At 42.0% G+C, this 20,047-nt stretch overlaps 1 protein-coding gene and 1 long non-coding RNA gene across 3 annotated transcripts; both read right to left on the bottom strand.

Moving 5' to 3' along the window:
* Window positions 1-310: 310 nt before the first annotated feature.
* Window positions 311-8,577, bottom strand: sik1 (salt-inducible kinase 1). The gene is made up of 14 exons (XM_049728222.2): window positions 8,405-8,577; window positions 7,310-7,506; window positions 7,103-7,219; window positions 5,549-5,612; window positions 4,936-5,097; window positions 4,295-4,419; window positions 4,087-4,210; window positions 3,802-4,022; window positions 3,535-3,684; window positions 3,348-3,458; window positions 3,037-3,262; window positions 2,694-2,951; window positions 2,373-2,562; window positions 311-2,263 (listed from the first exon to the last, which is right to left on the bottom strand). The coding sequence occupies exons 2-14, from the start codon at window positions 7,463-7,465 to the stop codon at window positions 1,807-1,809; spliced, it is 2,361 nt and encodes a 786-aa protein (XP_049584179.1). The 5' UTR covers window positions 7,466-7,506; window positions 8,405-8,577; the 3' UTR covers window positions 311-1,806.
* Window positions 8,578-11,928: 3,351 nt separating this feature from the next.
* On the bottom strand, window positions 11,929-12,852 carry LOC125973767 (uncharacterized). Of its 2 annotated transcripts, none has more exons than XR_007483295.2 (3): window positions 12,715-12,852; window positions 12,246-12,561; window positions 11,929-12,142 (listed from the first exon to the last, which is right to left on the bottom strand). It is a non-coding gene; the product is annotated as an uncharacterized lncRNA (long non-coding RNA). The 2 variants fall into 2 exon arrangements; XR_007483294.2 differs by having other exon boundaries at window positions 12,268-12,561.
* Between the last annotated feature and the right edge of the window lie 7,195 nt (window positions 12,853-20,047).

Raw genomic sequence — 20,047 nt, 5'->3', positions numbered from 1 at the left:
AAGTAACGATCAGACAAAGGCAGAAAGGAATCAGAGAATAAATACAATGCAAGCAAACTGACAAGGTAACAAAGCACAAGCTACACACATAATGAAAATTACAATACATACTAGTGTTACGTGTAAAGTTTCATTATTCTGGTACATACTCATGATGAGTTTTAATGAGGACACAGAGACACTTAATAGTGATATTGACCACTCTATTTTTTTTTAAAAAAAGGGGTACAAATGGTTGGACAACCCCTGGCTGAATGAACCAGACTGCTGACGAAATACTCGCAATGATGAAATAAATTTCAACCACAGATCATTTAGGAAGTGAACTTTATTCAAATAAATAGCACATAAATAAACAATCTTTCCTTATTCTCATACACACAAGCACAGACGGCCAGTCAAGTAACAAATCAGGAAAACAAACAAACTTGAAATACTTCTTATTATCCAAAAATTTTATCAAAAAGGGTCACGCTGCATCAAGTCGTAGTGTTTCAGTCGCTCGGGACCATTCTTTTTGCACAACAAATACAACTTGAAGCCATTTCAGCAATAGGAAATATGTGCAATCCTGTTTTTTTGCTTACATAACAAGGTCAAAGAGGAGCTCAAACATTGCACATTTGTTCAGATAAAAAGGCACACGTGTTAGTAGTGAGTGCAAAACAACCCGCGACATCAACACTACAATGTTTTTCCAACATGGAAGTTGAAATAAAAACATATTCATGAAAAGTATGTCAGTTTTTTTTATATATATATATTTTTTAGATTGATTCACTTGCTTCTACACATTGTTGCTGGGTACAGTATATTGCTAGATTGTGAAAGTACCAGCAGAAGCTATTACGACAAGCAGCTTTAAGATTTGGTGGCCGCCCGAGCTTAACGTCACTTTGGTTGAGTAACATGCTACACGTGGACAACTCAGTAGTGTGTATCACTGATTCTAGTCGGCTCTTTGGTAACAAAAAAAAAATTCGATATAGTCTGTTACATAACACGTACCTATACATTTGCCAACCGTCTTCCCATGAAATTATTGCACTGTTCCCGCAGTTTTCGGGATGGACTGATATTTCCTTAACAAGATGGCAGAATTTCTTTCAGAATTTTCTGCTTCCATTCCGGTGGAAACATTGAGCAGAATAGCCTCCTAAGTTGGTCTTCATTTTAGTATCGCTAACTTTTCCATCGTTGTAGCTGGAGTGTGTCCGAGGTTTGATTGGGTTCTTCCATCAATGGAGCTTGCTTCTGCAAATAAGAGGCCTTCCCGAAAACTGCTGAGTTATTTAAGATTCAAAGGAGAACTAAAGGGGTATTCTTGTAGATGGATACTTTAGTGCACATGGTGTATTGCGGAGGCCGAGGGTCTGACTACTTCCTGGATGCTAGGTAGTTGTGCTTGTCTCATTCATAAAAGACTATTTTCCTTCACTGTAGACTGATGAACGTGCCACAGTCTTTTGAGGTAAAAAAAAAAAAAAAAAAAAAGCAGCATTTGCACAGGTTAAACATCTTGAAAAAAAAAAATCACAGTTTCCTCCAACATATTAGCCGTTCTGTGTTAAGTGAAATGTGTCTCTGTAGAGGAAAAAAAGGCGAACTAAGTGGGAGCGGATCATAAGGAAGTGAAATGTTTTGGCCCTCGCTCCAGTCATGTGTTGGATGGTGTCTTCCTGTTTTCGTACAGCATGGAAAAAGTCTGTTATTGCTTCTCGTGTAACCTTGTGCACAGTTTGGTTATTGCTCTTATAGCTTATATGATAGCAAAAGCTTAGCTTGCTTCATTGCGCTATTGTTTCTCTACTTGACCATCACGCAGTTGCTCAACTGCGTCTGACCCGTCAGAACCAGGTCCTGCATGTCAGGTTCAGCTCCGGATGGCGGGGCCATGGCCCAGGCGGTGGGATATTGCACAGCGCTCGGCTGTTGCTGCAGGCCAGTGTGGTGGTGGTTGTGGTGCGGGCTGATGTGTAGACGGGCCTCCAGGAGGTAAGCAGCGGAGGCCACGGGAGACAAAGAGGTGGTCTCCAGGCCATGCTGCCAGAGGCCACGAGGCAGGCCCAGCGGCTGAGGAGGGGGCAGTGGCTTGCTCTGTAGGTGGGATGGCGCCTCGAATAAAGAAGATGAAGCGAATACTGAAGATGGCGGAGGTGAGGGTGACTGGTGCTGGGACAGAAACAGCAAAGGATTCTGGGTGGGTCCTGATGGAGTGTTCTGGACCTGAGCTTTGTGGGACTGGTGCTGGATTTGGAGCATCCTGTGAGAAATATAATACAAGGGCAGTTTGAGTCTTTGACCTGATAACACGGTTTTGACCAATAACGGGAAGGTCTGGAAAACGTAAAACGTTTTTTTCTATGTCTCACCGTTGTTGGTGCAGCACCTCCTCTAGCATGCTGCGGTGCTCAGATAGGGTGGGGCCCAGGGACCCTCGGCTGCCCCGGTTGGAGGACGGAGGTGACGCCACCGGCCTCGTCAGACCCTTGATCTTGTTCAATCCCAGGAGCCCTTTGGTGCGAGTGTTTTTCCTCAGCTGCTGCCGGAAAGCTTTGAGGCCTGCAGAGAGGCATGGGAATGTGTTACACAATACCGTCTTGTGATCCGACAAGGTTCAGGCACGAGAAAAATCAGGTTCGGTCAGGGGAAAGGGAAAAAAATGACCCCGTTTGAATGTTCGCTTATGGTACCTTGTGTCAGGGAGGTGTCAGAGGCCCTGCGACCCTCCTGGAAACTGGCTGCAGGAAGGCTGCCCTGGATTTGGGGCAGGAGGTGTGAGGAGAGGGCCAGGGGGGCGCCAGCAGGCAGGAGGCCCCCCTCTTTAGCACCGCAGGAAGGAGGTGTTGACACGTTGCCACCCATGGGAGCCTGCAGAGGGGCGGTGGGACTGGAGGACGACTTCAGGCAACTGTCAGAAGATGCGCCGTCCGAGGGACTGACAACAATACCTGTTAGAAAGATGGCATAGAAAGAAATTAATATCAAAAGTGTAAACTCGTTCTGCATTTCAGCAACCTTGGGAGAATTGCTTACATGGAGGGTTGCACTGGTGAAAGCGTGCGGACACCTCGGCCAGAGTGTGCCGGCGTGAGGTGGTGGTGGGGGGCAGCAGCGGACCAACGCTCTGCGCCGCCTCCTCTTCCTCCAGGTCGCGGGGCCGCACCTCCTCGCTGATGCTCGTCTCCAGCAGGCTGTTAGGGGAAATGGAACGGTTCCACAGCAGCCTGTTGAAGCTGGCCTCCACCGGGAAGACAATGCGCTGGAGAAGATAAGATCAATTTAGATACACTTTTAGTGGTGAAAATGTTGATCACAATCCGTGTCCTCTTATTATTGATATTTACCTGGAACAATCCACCTTGATCGCATTCCATCTCCGAGTAGATTGGAGGAACACTTTTGGTTGGAATGGAGAATGCTGCTGTTCTCAAGTTCTCTGCCTTCAGGATGACCTGCTTCCAATCGGAGAACCTCCATCAGCGACACCGATGAAATCCCAACGTTTCTCGTAAGAGTGGGAAGAAAACTCACCTCTGCTCCGGTGGTGTCGGAGATGCTCCTCTGCCTTTGGTTCCAGCTTCCGCACTGACGGCTCAGCTGCTGGTTGCGATGCTCTTTGACCCTCTCCAGTAGCAGGTAGTAGATGGCTGAGAAGTGATTGTAGCTACTGCTCTGTAAAGACTTGAGATGAAACAGTCAAGTTAGCTTCTTCCTGTCTGCAATTTATTCTTAGTTCTTCTACTTATTTGATATATTTTGTTGTATATTGATTGCGCTGGGTAGTTTGAAATCGCTCACCTCGATGGTCCTCTGGCGGTCGATCCCAAGGGTGTTCATGATCCCCAGCACAGGTTCACTATAGTCCCCAAGGTTGGAGTTGTAATCTGTCAGAGAGTGGCTCAAGGTCTGGTGGGCTGCCGTGGGGTCCGCCAGCATCCAGCGGTGCTGCTTGATCTGGGCCACGCTGATCCTCTTTGCTGGGTCCACCACCAGCATCTTGCGAATGAGGTTTTCACAGTCTGGAGAAATTGTTTGGGAATTAAAACCAGGACTGATTGCATTGTGGTGGTAATTCAAAGCTACCTTGGGACATGAAGAAGGGGATTCTGAAGCGTCCCTCAGTGACCCTTTGCCTGAGCGCAGGAAGGCTGGGACCGTCGAAGGGAAGGGAGCCACAAACCAGCACGTAGAGCACCACACCGAGGCTCTGCCAGGAAGAAATACACAATCATCAAGATTAGAACAAAAGATATTTGGAGTCTAGTTTCTATTTTCCAGACTAAGAACTTACCCAAATGTCCAATTGAGGTCCTTCATACTCTTTGCCTTCAAAAACTTCAGGTGCTGCGTACGGGGGGCTGCCACACCATGTCGACAGGGGCTCCCCTGCATTGTAGAAGTTACCGAATCCAAAGTCTACCAACACACACAAAAAAAGTGATAATTTAATTGGAATTGCTGCACTCTGGATCCAAATAATGATACAAATATATAATTTTAAAATAGCAATTCAAATGTCCTCATTTATTTATCAACTCGATTTATTTCTGTATCCAAGTACAAAACGTACATTTTAGTCAGTGAATCAACCAATCAGGAGTTGACTCATTTTATCTCAAGAGGTTTAATTCTTCAAACTTATCAAAGACATCTTAGACAATTGTACTCTTCCATCTTTGTACAAACAGTTATGAGAACAATACTCGTTTTTTGTTCTTAAGGCCACTGAACCCAGCTTGTTTGTGGACCGGATTACATCACTCGCCTGTGCCTGGAACTCCATGTTCTCTACATGTGCTGACGTAACTGCGGTCAGCGAACGCAGCGTTATCACACTTACGGTGCAGGAATTACGAGGCTCTCTTCACGAGATGCTTAGCATGAAACAATTGGAAATAACGTGAAGGAAACAAGAGGTCTTAGGGGACGTACCGGCCAGTTTGATGTTCATGTTAGCGTCGAGCAACAGGTTCTCAGTTTTGAGGTCACGGTGGACGATGTGGTGCCGGTGACAGTAGTCGACTGCCGTGAGAATCTGCCAAAACTTCTTCCGCGCTTCTGTTTCGTTCATGCGGCCGTTTGTGGTCAGGTGATCTGGAAAGAAGAGAAGGATGATTTTTAAGTAAAGGTCGCTTGTTATTGAAATTCCCAGATGATTAAATCACCCCCAATATGCCAATCCGAACATCGTGTACTTTGCGCATCATTTGTTTTTGTTCATTAGTCAAAAAGGCACATTTTAGGGAACAAATGTTCTCCTGCCTTCCACATTTACATTTTTGTGCTTTGATGACTTTGAAAAGGAGTCATTGATGACTCCAATGAATCGCTATGATACTAAACTGAACCACTATGATACTAATTGGAACTTTTAACTGTCCTTCGAATGATGTCGAAAAGGTCACAATAAACACAGCATTTTTGCCCCATGTTGCGCTATTAAAAATATAAATAGAATGTAATATGTTGTTTTTTTTCAACTATACAGAAATTTGAGTTACCGTGGCAACTGCTCAGAGATAACAAATATTCAAGAAGAACTTACCAAACATTTCGCCGTTCTTCGCATACTCTGTCACGATATACAGCATATCTTTGGTCTCCATGACCTAAAGAAAAACAGGAATGGTGTAAGAAAAACACCATTAATAAACCCAAGTGGGAAATTGAAATAGTCAATAAGTTCCTTAGGCATTCTTTGGTGTGAACTAAAGAAGAGGGGTTTGATTTCTACGAAACGCTCCAAGCGGTTTCAAACAGCCTCTCACATGGCCCGACAATGTGGTCATCACCAGCCAGCTGACAAGCCAGACTGGAAAGACGCCCTTCCGGATCTTTCCAGTTTTTTAAGAGAACGCCATTATTTATCCAGAGAGCTCTCTGGGGAGGGCCACATCAGCTGAGGGTGAACGTTGCACAACAAATGGCATTTTCAATAAATAACAAAATGCAGCGGAAAACTTGGACATGCTAGACTTTGAATTCCGGATTCTTCCTCTGAGTCTTTATCAGTGAGATAGCGCAGCACTTGTGGAGGTGGAGCTGACGTCATTGCACTGGGGCACGTCAAGGGTCCTCGGAGAAGACGTGCGTGGTGGTGTAAGGTCAAAGGCTACCGACATGGTGCGCTTGTATCAGAACTGACTGGAACTCGATTAGGAATGCTGATTCATCACCCACATTCTGAATAAAGCCATGAAACCAGCTTTTCCCTCTTGACCGAACCAATTAGGTGTGAAACCAATGCGAGTTACAGCTGCACAATTTATGTAACTGTTAGAATTCCCTTCTACAATAAGCACGTCTGTCTCTTAGCAGGATTCGGATTAATAAAATCCCTTATAGTTGAAACGCAAAATCAAATTTTTATGATCAAAAACTGTGAAATGTGAAAAGGGTCACAAAAGGCTAAATAAAAATATCAGTAAGAAAAAAAAACAGGATTTAATTAAACATGTAATTTAGAAAATGTTTTTTACCTTGTCTCTTTAATATGTATGAGACACATTTATTAAAGAACAATTCCAGAGTTTCTAGATTTTTTTTAATTTAACCCTTTAGGCCCTTAATATCAACAACAAAGAGACAATTTAGGATTGCTGAGCTGCTTACAACTGGGACCCTTTAATTAATAATCCTCCAAATTAAGTAGCAAAAAAACCCAGCAAAAGGCAATAAGGAAAACAAAGAAAGTTTGTTTACATGCTGGTGTGTTGCATTTCCCAAGCACCTGTCACGCAAAGCCAGCTTAGAGGATTCTCTCTACTTTAATTCTTCAATTCAATTAGCGAGGGAAAGCCTTCACGTGATGCTCAGACACATTGCATTTGGTTGAAGAGAACTCTAATTGGACTTAACACTAAGCGCCGTCAATCAATGTGACCCTCCCAATCGTACGAGCATTTTAATTACAACTACAAAAAATAAACAATTTGAGGCATGCATTGTTGCCACTAGTTCCGCATTGCTCGCACTTGAAACATGAAGCCACTTCCTGCACTTCTGAGACTTTCTCGGAAGGTAGAACATAATTATTTTCCAAAAGTAACACGGCACCCACCTACCAACACACACACATATAATGTAAAGGTAAACTCACCTGATAGAGTTTTATGATGTGAGGATGGTTGAGCAACTTCATAATTTGCACTTCTCTGTAGATTTTCTCCAAATTAGACGGGTTCAGTCGGGTTTTGTCAATAATCTTTATGGCCACCTAAGAAAATTATTCACAGTTCAATTAGGATTTTGGATTTCACAAACGAAGCAATGTAAATGCATGTATGAGAAGAATACATCCACCAACCTGGGTTTTGGTGACTTTATGCCTTGCCAGTTTCACCACAGCAAAGTTGCCTTTACCCAGGGTGCGGATGATCTCGTAGAAGCCCACCTGCAGGGGCCTGCCCTGGGGCCCTGGGCTGGGCTGGAGCCCCCGGCTGTTGTCTGACATGATCACCATGGTGCACCAATGCTGGCAGGGTATGGGATGAGGCTAGCGGGCTAAAATACGAGAGTTCAGTGTTACTTGGATGTTAACAGATGCAATGAGGACAAGATGTATAGAAAATTGTTAAATGAATGGAGTGGATTTACAGTACACTATGGGGCAAGATAACATAAAAGTTGTTTCTATTCAACACAAACACCCTCATCAATACAATTTGCATACACAACACATTTTTGAACTAAACTTAAAAGAATGGATGTACTACATTTTTTGCAAAAGCCTACTGAGTTCTTCATCACCTTGCAGTTTAGTCTTTGAACTAAACTTAAAAGAATGCATGTATTACATTCTTTTGCAAAAGGCTACTGAGCTTCTCTCCACCTTGCAGTCTTTGAACTCAACTTAAAAGAATGGATGTATTTTCTTTTGTTGCAAAAGGCTTCAATGAGTTCTTCACTTTGCAGTCTAATTAAAATGATAAACGTACAAGTAGTAGTAGTAGTAGTAGTAGTAGACAACACGAAGTATGATTTTATTTTTAATTGATTTAGTGATTTATGAAAGGCTCAGCATTCATGCGTGTTTTCTAGAAAAGCGCACAGTGTGTGTGGCCAATGAGTCGCACATGCTCCTCTCTGCACTAAATCTGCATCATTTTAATCAAATTGAAGCCGTACAATGTTTTTAGTATTTATATGTATTTTTATTATTTTGGGGTTTCCCGCTTGTATTCTAACAATGCGGTATTCTCACAAGTGATACTACATGTATATGTTAGTCCATATGTTTGTTAGTTGTTAGTTATTTGTTGCCCAAGACGAAACAGCATATAATATTATATTGTATTTAAAATTAATAGAAATGGATTAACCTCTAAACCTGCGAGCGTGACTCCGTCACATTAAAATGATTGTATGTGAAAATATAAAATATCCCAAATGTTAGGCTTACCTTACAAAGTGTACATAAATCTCCTGGGGTTCTTCTCAAATAGAAGAAAGCCAGCAAAAATTGATCGCTGCGTCGCTGGAAAAACAAACCGGGAGCAATTTCTCCTCCGCGCCCGTTTGAGGTGATTTGGTGCGGCTCTGCTCTGCGCCTGTGCACCGGTGCTATCCGCCGGAATGTGGCTGAGTGATTCTCTCGGTACTCGAACAGGGAGGGAACTCCTCCTCCTCGTACGCAGCCACCGCCTCTTCCTCTCCCCCGCCCCCTCCGCCATGACAAATTGATACCCACCTCATTAACGTCACACTCACGTCAGAGATTCGAGCCGAGTGCACGGCAAGGCCGGGCACGAGCGCTCGGATCTGGTTGCCGGGTAACAACGCGGCTCGGGCTCCCGGTGACGTCAGCGCTGATGGAAACGTTGCTGGGAGAAGAGCCTGGTGACGTCAGTGGTAGAGATGTGTCACCACGTGATGTTTGAGGGAGGAAGGATGAAAGAGAGAGAGAGCAGAGAAACAGAGAGAGAGCGGAAGGGAGGGATGGAGAGAGCTAAAGAGTGAGAGAGGTGACTAGCAGCAGTTGACTTTACTTTCGCTTTTACCACATACTATTCAATAATATCTAAACATATAGTTGTTGCTGCTAAAATGTCTGAACCACGAGTGGACACATTTTTAATTCCTGTAATGTTTTTTTTTCTCCCCACCCTAAATCCAATCATTCGCTCAGCTTGCAAATGTCCCTAGCCCAAACTCAGAAAAATTGTGAGCCGTGATTGTTTTTTAGTCCTGCCTATCAAAAATCATAAATAAAATTAAATTTGTCACTCATCTGGGGAGAGGGAATTTTGGACTTCCCTGCCAAACCTGTTGCTCCCGACCCAGAATAGGCGCAAGGAAATGGATTCAGAAATCATTATGACATCATTTTAAATAGAAAAATATGTAGCCTATCAGCATAATTGCGGTAAACGGGAATGCAGTGAATTACTGGAACAATTGTGTGACAACTTTGAAGCGAGGACCATTTCCTCATTCAAGAGATGTGCGTGCCACCTTCTATCTCATATGTGTGTCATCAAGTATCATCACTATGGATGGAATGCTGCAAAGTGATGACTGACACTAACAGTCCACATTCTTGCTCCAAATACGGGCAGAAAAAGAAGGCACTGTATTGGTCGAGTATGGTTCGTTATTATCAACACCAATTAGAAGCTTGGAATCACGCGGCCCAAATGAGTCACGTGTCTTCAATCAAAAGTTGCTCCGACTTTTCTGCGAGGGTTTGCATGACAGGATGCAGCATGCGTCATGCTTTTAGCCAGCGGTGTCGCTTCCTTTATTATTTACTGGCACTCACGTGAATCAGTTGACAATGAAATAAACACAAAGGGAGGCATTGTGAGTAAAGATCCGTTAATCTGCTGGTCTTGTACAGTTACGTCTGCAGACGTTCTTAGCAATGTCCCGTAAGGGGAACCATCAAGGTTAATATCATGAGATGCATGTTGGAAAAACAAGATGGATCCCCAGGTGGCAGTAAATTGGCGCACTTTTAACAATATGAGCCTCAGGCATTAAATAATGCTGAAAAAAAAATTCGCATTGAAAAAAACAACCTAATATGTGAGTTAGTCACTGAAAAGCAATAAATCATCTGTGGTCGCCACGTCTCAGAGCAAAAAAACACCTGCCGGAGATTATTATGGGATGACGCAAGCAATCCATTAGCATTATCAAAACACAAAGATGGTGTTCATCCCTCCAGAGCACATAAAAGCTTTCACAAACGCTTGCAGTTGGATTTTTTTCCTTCATCGATTAATATCGGACAGTTCCACCAGTCAGTTTGGCCTGATCGTCAATCTTCTCACTGCAGTCAAATCACAAAGAGAAAAGCATCTCTGTCTGGGTAATATTTTGGTGTCGTTGTGGCACCAAATCACAAGGGGCTCGATTCTTCATCGCTAATTTGTGCCACCACCACCACCACTGGCTTCACGTGCCCTCGAGAGCTTGTGCGTCATAACAAAATCATCACGTTGAGGCCCTTGAGCACTTTCCCATGTGCTTTGTGTACTTTTAGGATTTCCAAGACTTGTATTTTGTTTCGTAAACATCCAGAAGTCGATGTAGTGTCTCTTGGTATTGACAAAGCTTCGCATGATGGTTTTGTTTATTCATGAAAAGTGATCCAGTTGCTTCCAGGGCAAGGATGAATCGGCACAATGTACGTCACTATAAGCCAACCACACAATCCACTGCAATAAGATCCATTTGTATTCTTTACCGCTTTGTCTTTGTACGTTCCCAACCTGGCGAGCTGGAGCCCATCCCAGACGTGCTAACCACTATATAACATGGTGCCCTAAGGAGTTCCATGTTCAGTATAAAAAAAAAAATCTATTTTTTGGTTATTCTCAAAAGGCCAGCAAAATATTGGAGGAACAATTTATTTCTAACATGGCAGAAAATGTCAGAGTCAGCATAATGGTTGTGTTTTGCTCTTTTTTTTTTTTTTTTTTGGCTTACTCACAGCAGTAACACCCCAGCGTCACCATATAAGTCATAATTAAAAGAAAGCAAACAAATGGAGTAATTAAATTTATTAGAAACAACTCCCAGTATGATGCACTGCTTCTATCCGAGCTCGTAATCTTTTCATATTAAGAGTGACAATCAAAAGTAAGCATTATCGTTTTAGTAAAAGCACTTTTTTTTATAGCGCTCATCTATTGGACCTCATGAGGTTGACAAAACAACACTGCCATATTTGGCTTTCCATTTTCGATGGTTACTGATTCTGACTGTTCCACTTAGTGGCATAAAATCAAATTGCAAAAACGGTACAATCTGTTCCGTCCTCCTGACACGTGACGCTCGGACTTATCTACATCTATGATCACATTCTAGCTGTGTATTGAAAGACCAAATTTCAGCAAAAGAATGCAATCCGTTGTATTGTCGGCACAAAGTGTGCTGATACAATAATCCTGTGGCGTCAGTTACTTATCTTGTGATGTAAATACCTGCCTGCGACCCACGTCTGCACACAAGGCAAGACGGAGCCAATGTGAATGCGTGTGTGCACAAAGGCGCCTCCAGACACCAAAGGCACGTGCGTCATAACATGGATCAGTCTATTATCCTCGGATTGGTGGGAAAGGGTGGGGGGGGCAATGGGAGCCTTGTGGGATACCCTGAAGGTTATGGTGAAACGTTAAGATGAAACATAAGAATGGCTGCAGATAACTACTTTCGTCTGTATTGCATTGTGATATATTGAAAGGATATAGCGCCAAGCTAGTTTCTGTTTAGCATCTTTCACATTATGATGGGAATTATAATAGGGATCATATTATACTGAAAATGACTTCTTGCAAAATCAAACTCATAGGTAATGTTGGCTTTGACATAGTCGTGCACACAAACCCACACACAATCTAAACCAACAGGGGATTTATGAAATTGAGCTGCTTATATTGAAAGTGATTTAATATAATAGTATTAATAATAATAGGATAGTGTGATGGCGTAACCCAATAGACGGAGGCTTCAAATCAGGGTCAATGTTATTCCTCCTCATATTTTATTGACAACTGAAAAATCACGAGATAACCCTGAAAGTCCAGATGGAAGGAAAGTTTGATCCTTCCAGGTGTTGTGCCTTCTGCTCTTGATCTTGCCACTCAGCGTCCATATGGTCTGTCAGCCGGTCCATCTAAAGCCGGATAAAGCGCTAAGCGGCGGACAAGGGAAGAAGAAGCGAATGCGTTGATGTTGATTTTGGACGAAGCAAACGTTTTGATTTGTTGGAGAATTCCTTGTGGTTTTGGAATCACCTTCCAAATCGACTTTGTGTACCTCCAAATGTTGTACCTATTCCCTTAGTTCTTGCTGAATTCTCTTGGCACATGTCTTCACAGAGGAGGGCTCAGAGCAACGTGCTTTTGATTTGGCAACAACGGAGAGACCAGAGAGCCGTCTGCCAGAGGAAAGAACAGCTAAGCAAGGATTAGAATGTCTAATCTGGGCAAAGAAGCGTGTCCAAAAACCTGACATGACACTTGGGAGATCTGTGTAGGCCGCCTGCTACGGCCATGTGAGCGCAGAAAAAAGGGGAGGAGCCTGTGGGGATCGCCTTCTATACACCAGGGCCTAAAAAGGAAAGCAAGACACTGTGGGTCAAGAGGTTGATCTCCATGTGTTGCGGGATGAGAGGTAACCACAACACTCGTAAGATATAAAAAGTACAACGATAAAACGGCTGTCGTTGTTTTTGCCGATAGTCAAAATATTCACCATCATCACCTGCAATAAATCAACACAAGCTGATGCGTTGACAAAGCGTTCATTCGTGCTTGATGTATCTTCGGCACGAAACCGCTTGTGAAATCGCTCCAAGAGAATGTGCAAATAAGCAAACACACCCTCAGAGATATACAGACGGTGAGTCCAGCACATACTGTTCTCCTCCTTTCTCATATGTCAGTGCTTTGAAACATCCTGGAACAATACATCCTAAGATTTGTTCAGTCCCCCCCCCCCCCCTCCCAACTTTGAAGTGCTGATTCAAGGTGCAGTTTTGCACAATTTCTTCCTGGGCTTCTGCTTAACCTTTAATTTGCTTCTATTTCAAAACTATTTTTCCAATAGCATGGATTCAGGTCCAACTATGACCATCGTAAAACTTTTATTAGATAATATTTTGGGTAACATTTGATCATCATTGCCAAAATGATCTATCCATCCATTCGTCCAGCCGTCTGTCCAGTTCTGAATTTTTCATCTGCCTGCTTTTTATCACTTCATGTGTATCATTCCTCAAAGGATGCAACTCGAGGTATAAAATAATTTCCTCATTTCCAGGCATGAGTTTGGAACACTGAACACTTTGTACTGACCTCTTGTACAAAGGCTTTATTTTTTTAAGTCATCAAAGTGGTCAGAAAATAGAATATTGCTAGTTTTGTTGCAATAGTTGTTAAAGAACTAAGGACAAGCGGCATCAGAATACCTCCTTTGTTCTTCCGTCCAACTAGGCAAACTTGGACCAGCCACCTGTAAACATTAACCTGGGAAACAAAGACCCTTCTTGTTTCCGTCGCCATTCCTCCTCCCTGCCACCCATAAATGCTAAACATTATTTCTGCAGATAAATACGACTCATAGATAGCAAAGTAATAAACTCTTCGAACGATTTCTATACATAAACTAGTAAACCTAGTTACTGGACTCTAATAAAACTTTACCAAAATGACCAATTTGACAAGATAAGTGACATTTTATTCTACGCTCAAAGTTGCAATGTACTTTTTGTGCAGGAACATTTAGCTCTCCTTCTGTACAGTTGGACTTTATTAAGAAAGTACACAACAGGGCTGTTTTTTTTTTTATTTAGTGAAGTCTTTGACCTACCGCAAGGCATATTTTTATTCAAAACTAGGCCTCCAACTTTTAAAATGTTCCAGCTGTAGCACCACAATAACGTCAGAGATGTCAGCGTGATAGCACCTCGCTCTGTCCCCCCCCTCCCCTCTCTCGCTCTTCCTGGCTGTATCCATGCACCCATGCTATCAAATATCATTATCCCAGCGTGATATACTTTTTTCTGTGCCGTTAAAATTAGCAACCCTAATTATGCTAATATGAAAAGGTAGGCGTGGAAATAATGTTCTTTCCTGAGTGACAATATAATAGGTTGCTGACGGCCATATTTTTCAAATTGAATGCTTCCTCCCCTGATATTATTCCAATTTCAATCTCCATTTCATCACACTTCAAACAGCGTAGCAGGAACAAAATCTTCCTCCTTCACTGTCCTGGTCATAAGTGGTAATGAGACAACTTGGTCCAAAGGAGCAATGATGTCAGCAGCTTGCGTCAAAGTCTCTGAGGGCACGTTTTACAATCCCCGGAGACGGACTTAGCTTTCCATTGAGATCACACTCTGCACTAATCAAATCTGCACTACTATCTCACTTGTTGGGTCTCAGTGGACACACACGCACACACACACATCATTTGTACTAGCTTTAAATAAGTCTGCTGGCTTGTTATTCACCTTCACGCTTGATTGCAAAATGGAACACGCACGAAATGTAACAGCACGTTCGCTTTCACAATGGATATCAATTGGGCAGAACATGTCCCAATGATGCTGGAAATGATTATTCAGAGAAGTTCTAAGCAAACAGAATGTCCGCCTAAGAAGTTGCAACATTTCTGGGAAAATAGCTTTCGTTTTTATTGATCGCTTTGACCTGTTTGAAGGAATTGGGAACCGCTCAATCTTCATCATCACCATTTTAGCAGAGCAGAAAACACCTCATGCTAATGTGTTAACACATTCTCATTGGATCGACACAGTTTTCACACCCTTTTGCAAAACAGTTAACACAGACGTCATTCAACAAGTCCAAACTGCATTGTTTTAGCTATGGTTACAAAACAGAAACCATATACTCTGAGCTCTTAGAAACACCCTGATCAGTATGCAATCACTAAAAGCGCCTGTTATGATTCAATTTGCAGTCTTCAGACGTGTTGTTCTTTGCATGGACCGAGGAGGTCAGAGGTGGAGGTATAGCTGGAAGCGTTCAGAAGAAGAGAGAACAGAGTATCATTTGTGACTAGCTCTTATACGCTTATGGTATTGGCCTTCTATAGAATTTTTTTTCTTTACTGTAAAAGACTGTATTTTTTTATTTTTCTAATTTCTCACACAGTATTGGATTTGATTTTTATTTCCTTGTATTATATGTGTGATTATTTCATTTGTCAGCCACAGTCTGAAAAAAAAAATGGAATCAATAACATTTACATATCTGATTCTGGATGCATTTTTTTTTGCAAGAGGGCAAATTTGACTAGAAACTGCACGAGTGATGTATTTTGTATTTTATTGCCCATAGTGTAATGATTAATTAGAGGTCCTCATACAATTGTGTCAAAGTTGAGTTGTTTGAAGGCAAAAAAATTTTAAATGTGTCATTTTGACCACTGTGGCATGACCTCTGTTTTAAAAAATGCGAATTTTGACTGAACAGCTGCGTCACAACAATCAATAAAAACTGTAGTAAGTAACGCAGTCTTCCAGACTGCCTTGCTTCAAGTCACACAGACAGTGTGCTGTTGTTTCCAACAAGTTCACATCAGGCTGGTCTACATCGAGTACATGGGCGCCGCTGCTCAAGCGAGTTTATGTTGAAGGCAGCCAGAGTTAACCCATTAACCGGGAGCAGCCGTGAATACACAAACACCACGTTTGTGCGGCATTTACGTCAGACGGCAGCTGCGGTTCTTCCCACCCTGGCCCCATGAGAGTCAGCCAGACAGGAATCAGGACAGGGAAAGAAACACATGTAGTAGGATGCACATATAAACAAAACACACAAATGAGATTAAAAGGGTGGCCTTTTCCACTCAGGTGACAGGGCTAAGATTCATACAAAGCTGTTGCAATCCACAACATGACATCTGCAATAATCCTCCTTGGCACTGAGAGTCCGAGCACAGCTGAGCGATGATAACAGGTGTCACGTCATGTTTAAGGCCGGATTATCCTGCATGTGTCTCGCGAACGTGTGCGACAAGGTGTGAAATGTCTATACGCTAGACTCATATTATTGTTCTAATTGAGGAATGTGAGGACTGGCGTCTACTGTTTGGGATTTCAGCATACCCCTTGCTGGAATTCGAGAGCCCCGAGTGGATTAAACCTGCAAAAAACAACAAATGAAAGCATATTGGCAAGATTTAATGTTTATTTTTGCATGATCTGATTGGCCGGTCTGGTGGTGGGTGAATTTGGGACATGTGTTTATTGCGCAAAAGAAAACTTGTTTACTGACTTGGTCAACGTCTGAAAGCAAAGCGTCTTAATGCTTTGACGGAATAAATACTGACTCACAATTGGAGCTCTGTTTTGGCGGGGTGCCCTTTCCCGTTTTATGAGGTTGATTGGGGATGGATTAGTATCTCAAGCTACTTTGCTGCGAAATGTGGAGACATTTAGCGGGAGTAATTATCACAGCTTTAGCTTTGTGCTTTAGAATATTTAATACGTTCATGAATATTTTATATTTTATTGAATTTGGAAAAGCGAAGGGGGAAATGAATAAGCAATTGGTTTATTATCATGACCCTATATGAGGACAAGTGGTAGAGAAAATGGATGGATGGATGGATGGATGGATGGATGGATGGATGGATGGGTGGGTGGATGGATGGATGGATGGATGGATGGATGGATGGATGGATGGATGGATGGATGGATGGATGGATGGATGGATGGATGGATGGATGGATGGATGGATGGATGGATGGATGGATGGATGGATGAGAGGTATAAAGGTGAAGCCATGTAAGCTAATGTTAACATCTGTTTCTTTTTTACTCATTTCCATCCATTTGTTTTGTTGTGTATGTTGATATTAATAATTTATCAAAAAGGGGATGGGGACAAACAAAAAAGACCACTCCAAAATCTCGGAGGGAGTTTGCAATGCTGCAACGGCAAAGACAACTTCATATCATGCATCCATACCATGCATGTGGGAATTCTGCCTAGCTCAACCCAGACTGGAAAAATAAGCATCCCTAAAGTATGTTCTCAAGAAGAAATTACATCACATCATGGCTACAAAGGCCATACTTGTTTGCTATCTGCCATGGTGGACACTCTGTTGACTCACTGGAAGATCATTTCCGTGTTTCTTACAAAGGTCCCCATTGTGTAATGTATGTTATACAAAATAAAGTAGGGTTAAATGACGTAAGCGGGCAATAGTGTAAACAAAGTTGGCTACACCACATCTGGGAGAAAATAGAGGCTCAGGTACTACCTGGCCGCAACCAATGACAAAGTCAAGTGTAGAAGTATGTTAGTCGTGACGTAATTGTAATGTAACCTTTCAGGCACTCCTTTTTCTTTGGCCTCTTTGTTGGAAACGATTCCAAAAGTAGGAGCAGGGTCTACAAACCGCTAACACAGTTTGATCTTTACATAATTTTTTTTAATTTAGCCTCTAGCTCAGAAACCAACGCCAAGACCCAAAGAAGTGCATCTCCGTTTCCATGGTAGAAACTTAATTAAAAAATGTATGAATTCAACTGTGTCACAGAAATTTATTAATATGCTATAGTAGGGATGTGATAGAGAATATTATTCTGATGCTTATCTCATTTTGAAAAGCCTAGTTCTGAAAGTAGCGTTGAGGACGGGTGGCGTAAAAACCGTCTCACGTTCTAGTCATACGTTTATTCCGCAAACAAATACAATGTGGCTCAACCTCTGGCATGCTTTTGGCAGTTTGTCAAATATTAGAATTTTAAATGTCATTCAATTTGATCTCTTTCACACACGAGATAAACATATTCACATTTTCGACCTTTACCGTCACTACTAAATGTGACTGAATCTAACTAGTAACCCCCAATTACATAGACAAGTTAAAGAAAATAGTGATAAGACATTACGCGAGTGTAAAACCTATTAAATAGAACTACATCCCACTGACATACTCTATGGAGGAAAAAAAAGCTGTTAATCATAATCTCTTGGCGTAAGCGAGTGCTGTGCTGACGTCAGAGGCAACTGATGTCAGCCCCAAAGCTGCAGCCCCTCCTCCAGTTCAAACATTGCGGACTGCAGCCTGAAGGGTACACGGCTGATTGCACTGTATATAAATGACCTTGGGCTTACATTTATATCCTCAATACAGCCATCTTTCATATGGTCATTTAATGACGACAGTGGAAAAAAAAAAAGAAAATAAATGTGGTGAAAGACAGGACACGGTGGTGTGACACAAGTGGAACAACAGATGGTAAGACAATGTGTGGCTGCAGAGCGTGCTTCCTGTCTGCAGCGACACACAATCGGCACACAAAAGCGCAAATGGTGTTTTTCAAAGCCGCATAAGCCAAAACATGGCCGTCTGGTGTGGGAGACGTGGAAGGCCTGTCAGAGTTGAGGTGGAAATCAAAGCGTTTCCATCGTGAAATCTTTAAAAGCACAGGAAAAATGTAACATTAAATCAGAGATAGAACAATTGTTGATTAATAACAGCGTGTTTAGCTTCAGAAATATTATGATATCATCTAGTCATCAACTCAAAGTTAATTATAGTGGAGTACAACAAATATTTAGTTGTTCATCCACTACTGATAACAATCAGTTAGCATCTTTTTCTTTTTACTACTATGATCCTTGCTTCTTTGAATTTTCCGGCAGGCTGGATGCCTGGTGGCACTATGCTGCCTTTTGAAGGTCAGTGTTACAATTTAATTGGATTCGTGGAAGACACATAAAAGAGCAGTACAAAAAACATACTGATAGTTTTCCTTTTTATTAGTGGGGTTGCTCAACAAGTTTTTTTTTTTTTGAAAATGTATCGCTCCATAATTGCTTTAAAAGGGACCACCCCAGTGACAATCAATTGCACCCCTAAAAATACAATACGATAATTTTCTCAGTAAGAGTAACGTGCATATATCAACACATTGAGATTACAATCATGATACATTTACAAAAAGATTTTTTGTCTTTAAATGAAACAACCTCAGAGGACCAATCTGCCTGCGAGTCACGTCCTATAACAAACAAGGTCACACCATCATTTGGATGACATCACAGCGGACATTCGTCTTTCACGGCTGTTATTAGTGACTCCACCTCATAACCTTTAAGCACCAAAGTATCCACTCTGCTTTACTATGTTGACTAGCGTAGCGTATTTTGTATAAAATCCAGTTAATGTACCTGCCACAGTATAGAAAAAAGGAGCCCATGCCAACTGGATTACAAATTTAAACATGACAGCCAACAGTGATGACATCATCACTGACATCAGCTCCCAGCATGGTATGGCATACAGCAAGGGAAGATAAAGAGGCTCTTTTAATTCGGCATCCTGTCTCATTCATCACATGATGTTTGGCTCAGTCTGGAGGGGAAACATTTTGCAAAGCAAAGAACAATGTTGGCTGTTTTGAGAAAAGATTTATACTAAGAGGAAAAAGGAATTTTGATCTTTGGCCTAGATAAAACAAGGCAAAAGCTGTAATGTGTTCTCGGGTTACACACAAATCAAACTTTGTGGAGGTTGGCACATGTTCAAATAGGTACAGATACAATAAATTATTATTATTATTATTATTATTAAACACATTTATTTTTCATTGTTAACAGTCCATTTGAATATAAGCCAAGGTGACCAACCAACCCCAGAGGAAATTGCATTTATATTATTGGAGTCGACAAAATCTACTGTATTTTATGACAATTGACAACTGGAGGAAAAATATAATGACAATTTTTATTTGTAAAAACAACACGACTAGATTTCTGGCTTGCTTTTGAGCAACAACATTGCAGTCTAACAAATTATGCCAAGCTAAAGTTGCCCCCCCCAAAAAATGCATTGAAACCTGGTGGGTAGAAGCTCTATTTTCTGCAATATACTGAGGATACACACACACTATTACACACACGTCTATTACACACTAACATATTTATCAAGCACCTTTGCGTCACTTCGATTTTGCCTGCGTGGAGTTGACTCTGCATTGCGTTATCGAAACTAAGCAAATAATCCTTTGTACACCTTCAACGCGCAGCTGAGGAAAGACGGTTTAGCTC

This window comes from Syngnathus scovelli, chromosome 8 (assembly GCF_024217435.2).
Source record: "Syngnathus scovelli strain Florida chromosome 8, RoL_Ssco_1.2, whole genome shotgun sequence".
Classification (NCBI taxonomy): domain Eukaryota; kingdom Metazoa; phylum Chordata; class Actinopteri; order Syngnathiformes; family Syngnathidae; genus Syngnathus; species Syngnathus scovelli.
This window is presented reverse-complemented; position numbering and strand designations above follow the sequence as displayed.